At 44.3% G+C, this 16,162-nt stretch overlaps 1 protein-coding gene across 2 annotated transcripts in view; it reads right to left on the reverse strand.

Annotated features, from left to right (window-relative positions):
• ASAP2 (ArfGAP with SH3 domain, ankyrin repeat and PH domain 2) overlaps positions 1–16,162 on the reverse strand; it is a 193,468-nt gene that overhangs the window by 101,779 nt on the left and 75,527 nt on the right. For both annotated transcript variants that reach the window (XM_012639955.1, XM_012639956.1), the window contains exon 2: positions 11,659–11,731. In XM_012639955.1, the coding sequence (XP_012495409.1) occupies positions 11,659–11,731 (73 nt within the window). The remainder of the gene's footprint in view (positions 1–11,658; positions 11,732–16,162) is intronic.

The raw sequence follows: 16,162 nt of genomic DNA on the forward strand, positions 1-16,162 counted from the left end.
GCGGGTTTGCAGCAGAGCTGAAACAAGAACTCGGGTCTCCTGACTCAGTCCAATGCTCTTCCTCCCACACTGGGAACTGTTTCTTCATTTGCTCATGACAGTGTCACTATCCTTGGCTCTAGGCTAAGACAAATGTTACAACCTTCTAGTCAAGCACATGTACTGTTAACCCAAACACCAAGGGCCATAACCAGTGAAAGAGAAAAGAGGGACACACACCCAGCCTGATGGCCGCCCAGCCCCAGACTCAGTGCTCACCCACCGAGGACCCTCCAAGCCCTGCTCCACTCGGGGTCAGGCTGAGGAAAAATCACCTGCTGATGCCCAACATTCCAGCCATCCACGTAGCTCAGCAAAGGGAGCATTTGAGGAGAGCCGTACGTTCTCCATGGTAGCAGCTTTGAAAAGACACTCCCTAGATGACATGATGATTAATATTTAAATATGCACCACAAAGTGAACGGTAGGATGTTCTGCACAACTCAATGTAAAGGAGACCATCTCCTCGGGCTGTCAGCCCTGTACACCACCTGTTTCAGGTCTGTCTTGGGCACGTGATCTCATGGGAAAGCAATTTCTTAAAGTCAAAGATACTCCCCGTTTATTAACAGGGTCTCTACCCTGTGGACATCCCGTAGGAGAGAACCACTTTAAGAACTTTACTTCTAGGGTCATCCCAAGTAATTGACTGAAAAAAATCTTTCCATTCACAATTTGGAAATCTGTATCAAAACTCTTAAAAACATTTTGCCACCACATAATCCCACTTCCAGAAATCTATCCGAAGGAAATAATCAAGGTGTTCAAAGGTGTGTACAGAACAATTTATAGAGTGGAAATAGAAAATGTATAAAGCTCTAACAGTATGGAAATGGTCAAATAACAGTATTATCTACAAAATGGAGTATTATGCCAGCTTTTAAAACCATAATATAGGAGTATGGTGAGAACAAGAATGCCAAGTTAAAAAAAGGCAGGATGCAAAATTGGACATTTAGTCTCAATTTTGTAAAATGTAGAGAAAGAGACTGAAAGGAAAATATATCAAAACACTAACAGTGGTGGTAAAAATAGCAAGCACTTAATAAACTGTAGCCTATATACTAGGTACTAAGCCAAGAGCTTTCTAGAAGTTATTTCCTCCCTCCCTCCCTCCCTAGACAGAGTCTTGCTCTGTCACCCAGGCTGGAGAGCAATGGTGCAATCATAGCTCACTGCAGCCTCGAACTCCTGGGCTCAAGCAATTATCCTGCCTCAGCTTCCCCTCTCAGGCGCCAGCTGATGTCATTTTATTCTTCTTTGAGGTGTGTATTTTATAAAGGAAGAAACAGACTGTGGCAGTGTGAACTAGTCCAGGGTCATACAGCTTTAGGAAGCAGAGCTTCATTCAAAGCCATTGGTGGGCTCAGATCGTGCACTCACCTGAACCTCTCCTGGTTATCTGGCCCAGACCAAGATTTTGCAATGCTTTTCTGAATTCTCTAAATGAAGCTTATGTTATCTTTATAGTAAGAGAACAATGTAAAGAACAAATAAAATTTAAAAAAAGAAATGTGAAGTGTCAGCTCCAATTGCTAGATGATTTTAGTTCTCTGTGCCTGGGCCTATTAAAAATATTGTAATCTTTCTCTACCAAAGCTTCCCCTGAACAAGTTGACCTGAGGGAGTCAGCCTTAGGAACCGAGTGCCTGTGTCGTCTCTGACAACCAGAAGTGCTCAATGAGAACGCCTTTCCTACCTGGAGTCCCCTGAGCTCCTGCTCAAGCTGCGCCGGCCTCTCTCACGGAGCTTCACCCCTTGCCACTTCCTCCACCTTCTCCAACACCCCACGCCCCTGCCACTTTCAAAGCCTCACTGAAAACTCGTTTCCATTAAGTCTCTCCTAGGACGGCCCCTCGGACCTTGACTGATCAGGAACGGCCAGTCCTTGTGGATGGCACCCCAGGATGTATCCAGTCTGCTTCTGTCTGGCACAGGCACCTAGCAATGGAGTTCTTAGATCAAGGTGTGGGTTGGCTATTAAAAGACGAAAACCTTGTCTGTGATCACCTCATCCTCTTTGATCCTGCCTCACATTAATGATCCTGTCCTTTCAATGATGGCTCAAAGTCTGTGTGAATAACTCAATACAACCCCAATTACCTACCTGGGAAACGCCTACTGCGCGCGGAGTACCCGTGGAAGGCAGGGAACAGGGTGAAGGGTGGACACTGATCCACTGCACATTTTTTTTATGCTGGTGCTTTCAATCCCTTTAAATTATAGGCACAGAGTAGAGAATACATCAACATTCACTTATGTTGATTCATTCTGTATTTCCTAAGTACCCATTATGAGTCAAGAATGTTTCCAGACACTAAACAATAAAATCCAATCATGCTAAAAGCCCAGGATGCAGCAAGCACTAATGAACACAAAGGTTCATAAAACAGAGTCCCTGCCCTCAAGGAGCAAGCCTTCAATAAGACAGCAAGACTCATAAACCCATCAGTCTGGGGCAAGGACAGGAAGGAAACAGAATGATGCTGCGGGGAAATTCAAGGTGCCTGGGGTGGCCAGAGCAGCGGAGGCCAGAGAGGCAGGCAGGGGCCTGAGGCAGAAGGACATCACCCAGGTACCAGAATGCAGCCAGGGGGCTTTAAAGAGACATGATGAGATCTGCATTTAAGAAAGATGAATAAAGCTTGGTACCTGCCAACTCACAACTTAACAAGACAAAAATAAATGTGTGAAAACAAACCATTGTGATATAAATTACTCAGCACTAAAGGAAACACAGCTCTCTATGAGAAAAAGAGCCCATTTTCTGGGGGCTGCTGACAGCCGAGGCTTCTTGGAGAGGGTAAAGCTTACAGCTTAAAGGAGTTTCCTCCTTCAGAATCTAGTATGGGATGAGATTAAAGCCAAGCAGCCAGCACCCCTAGATGCCCCTTGAACCACAGAGCAACTTCCATCCGAGGGCTGCTCTAGGACCAAATCCAGGAAGGAGATGGGCTCCCCCAAGGTGTCTGGGGTTCAAAGACGGGAAACGGATCAACATTTCTAAAATGGGAACTACAAGCCATTAGAGACTTTACGTCCTGTTACATCCATGCCCGTTAGTGGGCAGAGCAATCTCATCAGCTACGTTACAGAATGTGCATTTTGCTTTCCGCCTTTGTTCCCTTGTTTGCCTCACCACAGCGATGACTTCACAAGAAGACACAGCAGCCCTGAACCCACAGCCACGAGGAGAAAAGACGAGACCCCAGAGCCCCCATCCCCCAGGGACAAGCAGCCCGTGGAATGTCGATGGTCTCTGAGGCCTCATATAACAATAGCTGCCATTCATGGTATGGAGATTACATATATATAAAAATAATCTCTCATCTTTACATCAACTCTGAAGGATTTTACAGATGAGGAAATAGGTTCAGAGATGTTTGGCCAACGTTTTACAGTAAGGCAAAGAGCCAAGTAGGTGACGGTATCCACCTGTAAAACATGGGGGTTTGGCTCCATTAGTGGTTATTTAATTTTTTGGCTATCATAGACAACAATAAAAACCAGAAGAATGTCCTCACTGATCTCTCCAGGAAAAAGTACCTTTATATAACTTTGCATAGTTTGGGGACGCACATACTCCTAAAGCCATAGTCCCCATACCCAGCACACCAAGTGAAAAGGCCCAGATGAGATTAAATTTCCTACCAAAACAACACGATGACCCTAAGTATGATTCATCTTAATACTTGGACTTCAAGTCATAAACCTTTGCGTTCCTTCAGATTCACTACCTTCCGTGATTAATGCGTTGATCACTGCTGACAGGATTCCACAAGTTACCCACCTAAATTCCAACCATTACTCTTAACCAGCAGAGATGAGACAGCGGGACTCTCAGAGCCTCACAACCGGAGGACACTTCCAGCGGCTTCGAGTCATCTTCACTCCCTCGACCACTTCCTCAGAGACAGAGGCCATCAACCTGCTGCAGGAACCCTGCAGCGAGGACCTTCCTAACTTCTGCGGCTGCTCACCAGTTACCTTCCCCTCACGTTTGAGTCGAAACTTGTTCTTGTAAAACCCCCATCTAGAAAGGAACAAATAATATTTCTAACTTCCTTATCCCAGAGAAAGCCCTTCAAATATGCCCTCTCCCACCCCTTCCAAACGAAGAGTCCTAGGTCCCTCCTACAGGGAAGTCCCTCTCAAAATGCTGCTTTTACAACTCAATACCGAGACAACCACCTTCCTTTTTCATAAGCACTACAGACTTTGCTGAAGTCACCCGTCACTCGCCTTCAGCACACACAACATGTACCGGCTCATACTGAACTGTGATCAACCAAAAACCCCTGGGGTTTTCCAGAAGGACTGTGATGGCTCAGCTGGGTGCACCTAGGATGCTCCCACATGAGACTGCGTGGTTCTCTTTCACTGTGCATCCCCAGCTTCATCCTGCCTGAGCACCAGGCAGTGTAGCTCGGTGGTCAGAAAGAGAGAGCGAGAAGCTCACCTGGCTTTGAATCTCAGCTCCTGCAATCACCAGCCATATAACCCTGGGCAGATTACTCTCCTGTGTCTCAAGGAGCTCATCTGGCAACTCAGCATCTAACTGACAATGCTGCTGTGGGGATTAAATATAGGTAAAGTTTTTATCAGCACAGCAATATAACAAATACTCCCTGAGTATCAGATTTTGATTATTATTATTGTTACTATTCTACCTTCAAGTTCATGAATATCAGTAAGGATATATACTTTCTTTTCTTTATCATATAATTTTCTAGTCTTTTTTATCATGGATATAGTATACATATATTTTGTATACTGAATTTTATTGCCTGAAGATTTTATCATAATCATTTTTTTCATGTTGCTATATACACATAATTCCATCAAGTAGATAAATGCTAATTTAGTTATAGGAGACTTTCAGTTTTCTCACTGTGATAAGCAGTGCAACAATAGTGAACATCTTTGTGCACAGATCTCTTTCTACATAAAGATTTTTTTTTTATTTCAGCATATTATGGGGGTACAGATATTTAGGTTATGTATGTTGCCCTTACCGCCCCCTCCCCACCTAAGTCCGAGTTTCAAATATGTCCATTCTTCGGGTGGTGTGCATTGCACTCTTTGTGTATGCATATACCCATCCCCTCCTCCCTCCTCCCTCCTCCCCCCTGCCCAACATCCAATAGATGTTATTCTTATATGTGCACTTATGTGTTATTTTTCTTGACATACATCATCAAACTGCTTTCCAAAAACTGTCAGTTTTCAATGCTGCAACAACGTAGCAGAGTACCAGTTCCACCATATTCTTGACAAACAATGAGGATTATTCTGATTTAGTTATTTTCTCATGTAACAGGTAGACAATCATGCCAGATATAGTATATCAATACCTTCTTAATGCACAAAACTTCATTTCCTAAACTGTTACATATATTTCTTTTGAACTGCCCTATTCTAATTATATGACATCTATAATAGAAACCATTCTCTGTATTTAATTTTAAGCTTACTTTAATACTGTATTCTAGTTAACTTTGCAAATAACAGGGAGAAACACAGAGTTGTTGAATTCTCATGCTCTTTTGTAGGTTAAAGACGGGAAGGGTCTGAGGAGAAATTAGCATTTCTTTCTTTGTACTTTTCATTTCAAGAACATGACAATTTCTCTAGGACATTCAGACGGAGAGTAAAGAGGGGCTACCATTTTCAGCAAGAATGTTCTGCTAAGTCTTTAAGACAGACTACTCCTAGGGAAGTGAAACTGAAAGTCTTTTGCTTCCTTCTTGATAAAGGTGAATTTTTCCACCCACAGACATGTCAAACACAGCTGAAAATGTCAGCGTCAACTTCCCAGGCAGGAACACCTTTGGGCTGAGACAGAACTTGGGAAATTTTAGACTAGTGAGAGTTTCCAAATAAATATGAACTGTAGGTTGTTTGTTTTTTTTTTTAAGAGGGCAGTTAGCAGTTCATCATGAGTAGGAAAAACTATTGTAGAAACAGATTCTCAACAAATCATTATAACAACTGCTTTTACAAACCTGTACACAAGACATTCCAGAAAATACATCTGGCTGGGTTGTCATCCTTTTGAAAACTGGGAACAAACATAATATACTTGCTATTGTGCAAGAAAACTAGTATTTGTATATATGTGGGTCATACTGACACCCTTTTGGCCCACTCCAATGTGTAAAGTGGGGGTAGGGGAGCAGGTTCTAAGGTGGTATCCTCAAAGACCAGCGCTATCTCCTGGGAGCTTTTCTGAAATACTCAGGCTCCATTCCAGACCTGCTGAACCAAAAACTCTGAGGGTGAAGTTTGGCAATCCCTATTTTAACAAGACACCAGAGGATTCTGATACACTCTGAAGTTTAAAATCACTTGCTCTAACGAAGGAGTTGGCAAACTTTTTCCTAAAAAGCCAGAGAGTAAATATTTAGAGTTTTGCATAGCACTAATCCCATCATGAGTACCCCACCCTCATGACCCCATCCAAATCTAATTACTTTCCAAAGGTCCCAACTCCAAACACCATCATATTGAGGGTTATTGAGGCAATATTGAGATTATCGTGTAGGTAATATGGTATGATGGTAAAAACCGTTCTTAGCTAGCAGGCCGTACAAACACAGGTGGCTGGCCACAGTTTATCGACTCCTACTCTAAGGCATCTTAAATCCCCCATCTGTATAAATCCATGTAAATCCTCACATAGCAGACTGTAAGGTCTGTAATAATATATACACTGTTTATATCTAAAATTGTAAGTTGACTTCTCCTACATTTGATGACAGTCTAAGAACTTACAGCAGAAACAAAATAATATATATACAACTGAGTATTTATTGGGCACCTACTACGTATCTGCCCACTCTGTGCCAGGCACTGCAAGGAACACACAGGAAGAGCTGCCATGCTTATCATGTATGTGTCCAGAACCACACCTATCACTTTTTCCTGTTATCTCAGCTAATCCTAACAATCCTATGAACTTTTAATATTCCCATTTTACACATGAGGAAATTGAGGCTCAGAAAGATTAAACAATTGCCTAATGTCACAGACCTTCTGAGTGGCACTGCTAGCTTTTAAGCTAGGCTACTTGGATTCTAATATCTATATGCTCTTTATCCTAAACTGCCTTGTCTCCTAGAATTGATCCTTGACCTCAAGAGCTTGCAATTAATTAAGAGGCAAAGATTGACACAAAAAATTATTAGAGAATAATAAAGAGCAATATGTAAAGTGTTAACAGTCCCTGTGTATCAGGTACTCCTTAATTTGTGGCTGAACAAAAGAGTCAAAACTGATTCAATCTCAAAACCATAAGAATTCAGAGGTGAGGTATAGTAGGGACACCTTGCCCCCAAAGATGTCCACATCCTAATCCCTGGGACCTGTGAACATATTCCGCTACCTGGCAAAAGGCAATTGAAATTTTGGATGGAATTAAAGTTGCTAATAAGCTGAATTTGAGATGGAGATTATCCTGGCTCTCTGGGTGGGCTCAATGTAATCACAAGTGTCCTTAATTGTGGAAGAGGGGGACAAAAGGATCAGTGTTTGCTATGGGACTGTGTCCCCCCAGATTCATATATTAAAGCTGAATCCCGCAATGTGATGGTATTTGGAAATGGGGCCATTGGGAAATAATTAGGTTCAGATGAGGTCATGAGGGTGAGGCCCTGGCGACTGGATTAGTGCCTTTGTAAGACGAGGCGGCAGAGAACTTGCTTGCTTCTCTCTCTGCCCTGTGAGGACGTGATGAGAAGACAGCCATCTACAGGCCAGGAAGAGAACCCTCACAGAACCCAACCATGCTGGCACCCTGATCTTGGACTTCCAGCCTCTGGAACTCTGACAAAATAACTTCCTGTTGTTTAAGCCACCAGTCTGTGATATTTTGTTATGGCACCTGAGCGAACTAAGTGTCAGAGCAATGTAGTATGAGAAAGACTCACTGTCCACAGCTGGCTTTGCAGACGGAGGGGCCACAAGCCAAGGAATGCAGGTGGCCTTCAGAAGCTAGAAAATAAAGAAATGGATTTTCCCTGAGACCCTCCGGGAAGGAATCCTGCCAACACCCTGATTTTAGCCCAGTGAGATCCATGTCAGACTTCTGACCTACAGATCTAAAAGATAAGTTTACATCATTTTAAGCCACTCAGTTTGTGGTAATTTGTTACAGCACCAAGAGGACACTAATACGTGAAAAGGGCAAAGAAGATTAATGCTGGATCAAGTCTCACCTGGACAGAGACAGGTGGGGAAGGAAGGATGGGTCCACCCAGGTGACAACTCTACAGTGCAGGGTGGGGCCATAGGGCCACCACACAGTCACAAAGCAGTGGGAGGCCTAGCCTGGAGCAAGGGACACTGGAGCAGATCAGGAGAGGAGGGCAGGAAAGTCCAGTCCCAGTGAAATTAAGGAATGTGAGACAGGAACAGGAATGAGGCAGTATGAGGCATAAATGCTAACTTATTCTCACTGTTCTTTTAATCGTACATAAAATGAGTGTTCTTCCTATACAAGGAGTTGCCTTGGGATTTTACTTTCATGATCAAAACACTGTGGGGAACTTCTCCTTTGAAACTAACTGCATTAAGAGCCAATGACTATTCTATAGTCATGACACACCTCGCCAACTATGGTAGCCACAGCTTAGTCTCTTAAAATCTGCCTGACTTATTTTTTACATCTAGTTCTAAAAAAAAATTTAATCTATCCTTAGACTCTTCTACTAAATATATTCAAAAGAATGTGCTACTAAAAGCAGTTCTAGAGAAGAGTTCCAAAAACACTGTGAACGATGTCAGCAGCACAGCAGAAAGTACAGAGTTTCCTCAGGTGACTTTTTTGAAGACAACACTTGTTCCGAAATAAAGATTTCAGATCAGTACTCTGGCTTTAAAAAAAAATTCAGACCCATGACCTTACAATAACTCAAACTTGGCACAACACAATAGGCGACTAAAAGATGACAAAGGTAAGAGACCCCCTCCAAGGTCCCGGGCAGCCTGCTGTATGTGTGGTGCCTCGGAAAGGACACGGGCCCTCTCATTCACTAGCTCTGTGACTTCGAGCAAACTTCTCAACTCCCTTGGGCCTCAGCTGTCCTCTGATAAAGTGGCAAATGCCATTTCAAGCAGACAGAAGAGCATGTGTGGAGGGAAGAAGGCACAAATCACGGCCCGCTGGGGAAACTGCAGGCTTTTTCAAACAAGAGCACAGAGGAGTCGGGAGGGGTCTCTGGATAGGTGGGCTGGGTCCAGGTGACGCACAGGAGCTTGGATCCTGGCTGGTGTTCAGCAGTATTTACTCACCTTAGGCCTACGGGGGCAGCGATCAAGGGAGGCCGTGGCAGTTTCATAGACGGTGAACTTGGAAAAGGTTAAGACCCATATCCTCTCACAGTCCACATTAGCATATCACAATCTTGGGATAGTTCTGTAGTACAAGAAGCCTGTTCACCTGTGCTTTTCCCAATTTCCCATTCTCAAGCCCACAGAGGCCTTTCTCATCTCTCCCATGCTCCGCGACTTACTTCCATGAACTCCAAAGAGGGCAATGAAAAAATGCTACAGAGATTTCAGCAGAGAAATAACATCGCTGGGTTTGCATTTTAGGAAATTACTCTGGGGGCAGGGGAGCAGGAAAAGGAATGAGGTTTGTGGCACATGCTCAGCAATATAGGTCAGCAGGCAAATTAGACAGAAGTGCTGTGACGTTCTTAAGGCTAGCCTCCTGACACCAAAACACCCTTCCAATGTATGTTTGTTTATAAGCTGCACCCCCGGCTGCAGGGCTAGCCTTGGGAGTCACGCAAGTCCCTCCTCTGGACTAGCAGTAGTCACACAGCCAATGTCTGCACGAGGAGCAGATTATTTCATTTTTATTTCTGATAAGAACAGCTTTTTCAACATATGACTATAAAATCTTTTTTTAATCCAGCCAGAATATAAAATATCCCTTTTATATAATATATACAATATCCCTCAAATTACAAACTCAAAATGCCCAAGTGAACACAGTAAAAAAAAAAAAAAAAATCTCCCAAGATACTTTTTGGATTTGGTACTTGTTAACAAAATTGAGCGTCCTGTTTCTAAATGATTTCTTGAAATCTTGAAGATAGTCACTCAGTATGCCAGACACAGCAAAGATGTGGTGGTTTCAAAACAGAGCAGGCCCCTGAATACAGCCCTGAATCAGCAGAAAGACAGGCAGGGTCCTAGCTCTGGCTCTACAGACATCTTGGGAACATCCTTAACCCGCTAATCCAAAGATTCCTTGTTTACATAACAAAAATGGGTTGTTGTCAAAATTAGCATAACATATAGAAAGCATAAGATACACAAAAAGTGTTCAAAGAAATAAAAATTATTCCTCCCTGTCCCCATCACTTTATCGACGAAAAGAGCTAGAGGCCTTTTCATATTAATTTTAGAATCAGCTTGTCAATTTCCCCTGCTAGAATTCTGACTGGCGTCGGGGTAGATCTTGAGATCAATTCAGGGAGGAATGACATTTAACAATATAGTCTTCCAACCCACATACATCATATATTCCTCATTTAGGTCTTTTTAATCTTTTAAGCATTTTGTAGTTGTCAGTATAGAGTCTTGTAAATCTTTATTAAACTTGTCCCTGAATACATGTGGCAATGCTCAATTATAATATCATCTTGCACTAGGGATCATACTAGACTCCTCACGATGGTGGCTTGCACAGCCCTAATCAAGGGAAAGTTAAGAGTGGCTATGGGAGCTTGTGCTCACACTATTACAACTGCGGGGGCGGAGTGGGGGGAGGGCGAGTGTCAGGTGGGATGTGAACTTCCAGACTATTCCACTTCCCTCCTGACATCACGACCACCTAAGGCATTTTCTGTCCTCCTGCTCCAATTACCACTTTCGCTAAAAGGAGACATCACAAGGATGAGGGGACATGGTGCAGACATCAATGGGCCCAACTGCTGCTGTGGGAACACACCCTGGGCCCTCAGCACCCACACTCTTTCTGCGCCTTGGCAGGGGCACGCTCCCACGAGCAATCCTTCAGTCCTGTTTCAATCTCTCAGGCTTCCTCACAGTTCCTTGTCTCCCAAGGCTGCTGCTTCCTTGTTTCTGAGTAAAACTGTATCATCGCTTAGTGACTTTTTAGAAATATTTTCTACCACTTGTAGGATTTTTGCTTTTATGTTTTTTCCAAACATACTTATAATTCTAGATCAAATATTACTTTAACTAGCTGATTAGGAAGAAAATGAATAAATATACAAGCATAAACTAGAAAAGGTAAGACCTGGATAAGAGAGAAATGGAAAGGGCACCCTGACATGATTCACAGCACCCACCAAGTAACAGAGGCAGGAATGAGCCCCACAGGACTGCACTCCAGGAGACAGGAGGAACGACAGGCGACAGAGAGTGGAGGGGAGGATGGGGGATGAACCCCCACACCTCAATGAGAGAAGCGGCAAAACAAAACACTCTTATCAAAAATAAACATCCCAATTCGCCTCTATATTTGCATGCCCAGGAGGAGGAGTTTAGTTCATTAACTCATTAAAGGTGGTCAATGTTACGGCACCAGGACTTCGAATGCAATGTTTTCTACACAGAAACCCCCAGGGAAGAATGTATACTCACCCAGCCCAGAGATGTTTATTGCTTTCACAGATTTCTTCATTTTGTAAAGAACCATCCGGTCCACATCCAAAGCCTAAAATATAGAGAATATATTCATTAAAATGTTTTCACTTAGACCACAACTACCAGAGAGTGGCCACGTGAGGCCTTGGCTCAGCCAGGCCCCTCAGGGGCGGTTTCTGTGGGACAAATCCTCAGCATGGTGTGGAAGACTGCTTTTCAACTTGCATGGAGCAGAAGCTTTGTTGGCAATTACTAAAACCGGCTCCTCCTCACAAGCCTCATTCACTTGAAGCAGTGAGCGGCCTCCTGCCCCCAGCGCCTGCTGGACAACAGCCCTCCGCTGTGAAGTGAGTTAACCTGAACAAACACGCTTCTACCACATCTCATTCTCCCTGCATACCAGCAAGGCTCCAGGACGTGCCCTTGGTGCTCCTTCCCATACCAAAGGAATGGCAAGGTGGGAGACACAGAGTGCCCCACCCCGCAGAGTGCCTGGACAAGCAGGCTCCAAGAGACGGCCACCTTGCAGGACCAGACCTGCCCAGCCACAGGCAGCGTGGTCTAGCGGGAGGCAAACTCACTCTGGATTTGGAAAGACCCAACATCTATTTGTTTGTTAGCTGTGTTAGAAGGCATGTTCCTAATTCTTTCCAAGCCTCAGATTTCTCTTCCAGAAACTGGCGGTAACAATACCAACACTGCAGGATTGAATTAAATAGACACACTTATGTACTTACCATTCAGCAAATATTTATAGACCAACTACTACGTAATAGTAGCATGTGGCACTTAAAATGCCTAGCACATAGTAGGTGCTCCAACAATATTTATTCAATGACTAATCACATCTAGAGATTTAATCGTACCTCTGCTTTCACAAACGATACAAAGGTAAAATTTTCTTTTAACCCAATTAAACAACATAGAAGCACAAAGGGTGTCATCTTTTAGTTGTGATGGGAGGGAGAGAACATTTGTAAAATGGGACAATGACACCAATCCCAGGCTTCCTGTAAAGACTAAATGAAGCACCCAGCCTCATAGTTGGCACGTAGGGGACGCCTGACAGTAGTAGTTTTACTACCCGTTGTGAGTTTTGATCATGAACACTGCAACAGAGAAGAGAATGAAACAGAGCAGAGAATGGAGTAAATGGAGTCTGGACTTGAGCATTCTTTAATCACCTCTTGAATCTGTTTTCAACAGCAATATCATAAATCCTAGTTCTAAGGTCACAATGACAATTTTATTGGATGCCAAAAACAAATGTCACTAGTGCTGACGATTTTAAAAGGAAACATGATCACAAGGCACCAGACACTTGACAGAGTGGTTACGATACAGAGAGAAGTTACAATGATGCTGTTACACATTTGTCCAAACCCACAGGATGTACAGGACCAAGAGGAGCCCTAACGTGAAGTACGGGTTTGGGTGAGAATGATGTGTCACTGTAGGTCCACTGGGCGTAAGGAGTGTCCCACTCTGGTGGGGGACATTAACAATGGGGGATGTGGTGCTGGGGGGACAGGGGCTCAGAGGATATATGGAAAATTTCTGTATTTAATTTTGTTTAATTTTGCTGTGAACCTAAAACTAAAAAAGTCTGTTTTTAAAAGGCATTATTTTCTGCCATACTGTAGAAGAGAGAGGATAAGGACTTATACAAGACAGTCAAAATCTCTTACGTAGAGTTAACTTCTATTTCCCTAAGTGGTTCTCTCTAATCCATTCCTAACCTTCCTTTGAGATATAAAAGAGGATTTGGAACAGTAAACAGCCCATGGACATAACTACTTAACGCTCTCTCAAAGTCTCATTGCTCTTCCTCCCCATCTGCCAGCAAACAACATCCTGCAACTCTGGTAGTGACCTCCAGGCCCCTGCCCGGCTCTGCCAGCGCCAGCAGGCGGACTGAGGGTGCACTCAGGGCTGTGACAGAGAGCACAGCTCGCGCACAGAAGATACAAGTTCAACGTGCTCATCGAGTTCCCAATCCCAGGAGAGGGGCCGTTACAGAAAAACATACTTGATCTAAGAAACATCGGGCCTCGCACTATGACAGAGCTCGGTCCTGCCCAGTCTATGCAGTTGCCTAGAACAGGATCAGACCTGCATTCAAATGATAACAGCCATTCCTCTCTCTAAACCTTCCCACACACAGCAGAAGATACTGGTGGACAGCAGTCACTGGGCTCTCTGGGAGCACCGTACATCAGCCAACATTCCTATTCAGCACTTCCCATGTGCCAGGAGGTGTAAAGGGAGGAAACCTCACGCATGAAGAGGAAAAACACACAACGAAGGTTCGAGGGGCATCTCCCAGCCCGGTCACTGTAAGGCTTCCTGATGTCCTCAGAACAACAAGCTTTAAAAACCCAACACTCCGAGCCCTACTTGCTACTCCAGCATCACCTCCCAACATTCTCCCACTTTCACCTGTGCCCTGGGCCTGTCATAATGAACTACCTGCTGCTCCCCTCGCTCTGCCGTCCACTCCTCTACACCCCAGCATCTGTGCACTCTCTTCTCTCCCTAAAACATCCTCCCGGCCTCCTCTCAGCCCCAAACTCCTCCCTTTGCAAATTGGTTCAGAGGCCCCCACTGCTCCCCCAGTATGGGCTAGGTACTCATCAGAGGTTTTCCTGCAGCACCCAGCTAGTGTTTCATCTGATAAAATTTACTGCACACCTACTACGTGCCAAGTACTAAGCCCGATACAATGGTAAGATAGGACACTGCCCATGCCTTCCTGGAGTTTACAGTCTAGCCAAAGATAATCCTCTGCACAAATACAAAGGACTCGGCTTCTACAGTGAACTGCTGTTTTCACTTGATGGGCTCTGCTCTAGACCTGTGCTACCCAGTCTCATAGTTACCAGCCACATGTGTCTGCTGAGCACCTGAAATGTGGCCAGTGCCACATGTTAAAACAATAATATTTTGGACATCTTAGGTCACATAAAATATTAATAAAATTGATCTTACTGCTTTTCTTTCACTTTTTTTAATGCTCTACTCTAAGGTAATCATATCTTCCATGCCTACCAGAGAGGCTGCCATAGAACTGACTCAAAAACAGCTCAGTAAATGACTGAGATCAAAAGACAGGCAGGGGCTCAAAGGCCAGGCAATGGTGCTTCCCAGAAGGGAGAGCTGTACTTGAAGGTTGCTCAGGCCACCGAGAGGGTAATGGATCAGGGCAGCCGGGAAGCGGATTCCAGGAGAGGATACCCCAGGATGAGGGAACTGGCTGGAACTCAGAGTTCAAAACCATCTGGGCTCAGCGCTGGGCAGCAGCCATTCTGGAAAGTTAGCCAGGGGGATCTATTCTGCCTCTCTCAACCTGACTCCACTCTCTTGCCTCTGATACTCCCGAAGAGGACAAATCTTGTGTTTGCAGGAGTGTGGCTCAATCACGCTGAGAACCGTGGCTATTGGAGGGGTGGTAAGCGTCAGCGCAGAGGACTGACCACAGGTGACACACACTTTATCACACAGTCGAACTCTGACAAATTTCCTCTCACATTCCGTCGTGAGGCACGCCCCTCCCCAATCGTTCACTGCATGAAAGTCTTGTAAAACCACACCACCTTATGGAATCTTCTACCTTGGTTATTAAAGGGGAAGTAGTGTTTCTGAAAGCAGGGGTGAGTGGGTAAACACTAACTGCTGCTTTTCCACAGTGTTAAGTAGAGGTTGGAAATAAAGGCAGAGGTAATTTTTAATTAAAATTGCGTGAAGAAAAAGTAATTACCTCCCCACTCAAAAACACGCCCTTCATTGTGATGCATATTTATAGATAATTAAGATTAAACTTGGTCAGGGAGAGAAGTCAGAATGATTGTTTTAGACTGAGTACTAGAAAAAGCCTTGTGTCATTTACATATAAACACAGCACTGGAATCTCAAAGCAACAAAAATAACAAAACCTGAGAGTCTCCAGAAAACAAAGGTGTCCGCCCATCAGGCCGGGATTTCCAAGCAGGTGAGGCACTGGCCTACGGCCCTCTCCACCACCACCCCCCCAAAAATCCACTGAAGCTCCAGAGAAGGGAAAAAAAGCTGCAACTTTTACCAGAACTTACGTGTAAAAACTACAAACACAGGCAGAAAACCAAACAGACCATAAAGACCTAAGCAGGAACCGTGCAACAGCTCAAGTCCGGCCACACTGACTCCGAGGAGCTGGGCGGAAGCTGACCTTTAGCGCGTGAAACAGGCTTCACAGAGTAAATCTGTCACATAAACAAGGCCGTGGGGATGTGTCCCAAATATTTCTGAGGAAAATAAACGATTTTCAACCACTTTAAAAGTATCTCTTCAGAGTCCCCAAACTGTTCTATGAACAACAGCCACTGGGTCCTCTTTAGTCACCAAACCAGCTCTCTGCAGAATCGGCTGCTTGTGTGCTGACCTCTGCATGACCCCCAAGGCTGTTCCTCGGCCACCAAACTCACCCAGGAGCCTCTTGCCCTCTTCCCCCATGGGCCTGGCATAC

This window comes from Propithecus coquereli, unplaced genomic scaffold (assembly GCF_000956105.1).
Source record: "Propithecus coquereli isolate 6110/MARCELLA unplaced genomic scaffold, Pcoq_1.0 Scaffold145, whole genome shotgun sequence".
Lineage (NCBI taxonomy): Eukaryota > Metazoa > Chordata > Mammalia > Primates > Indriidae > Propithecus > Propithecus coquereli.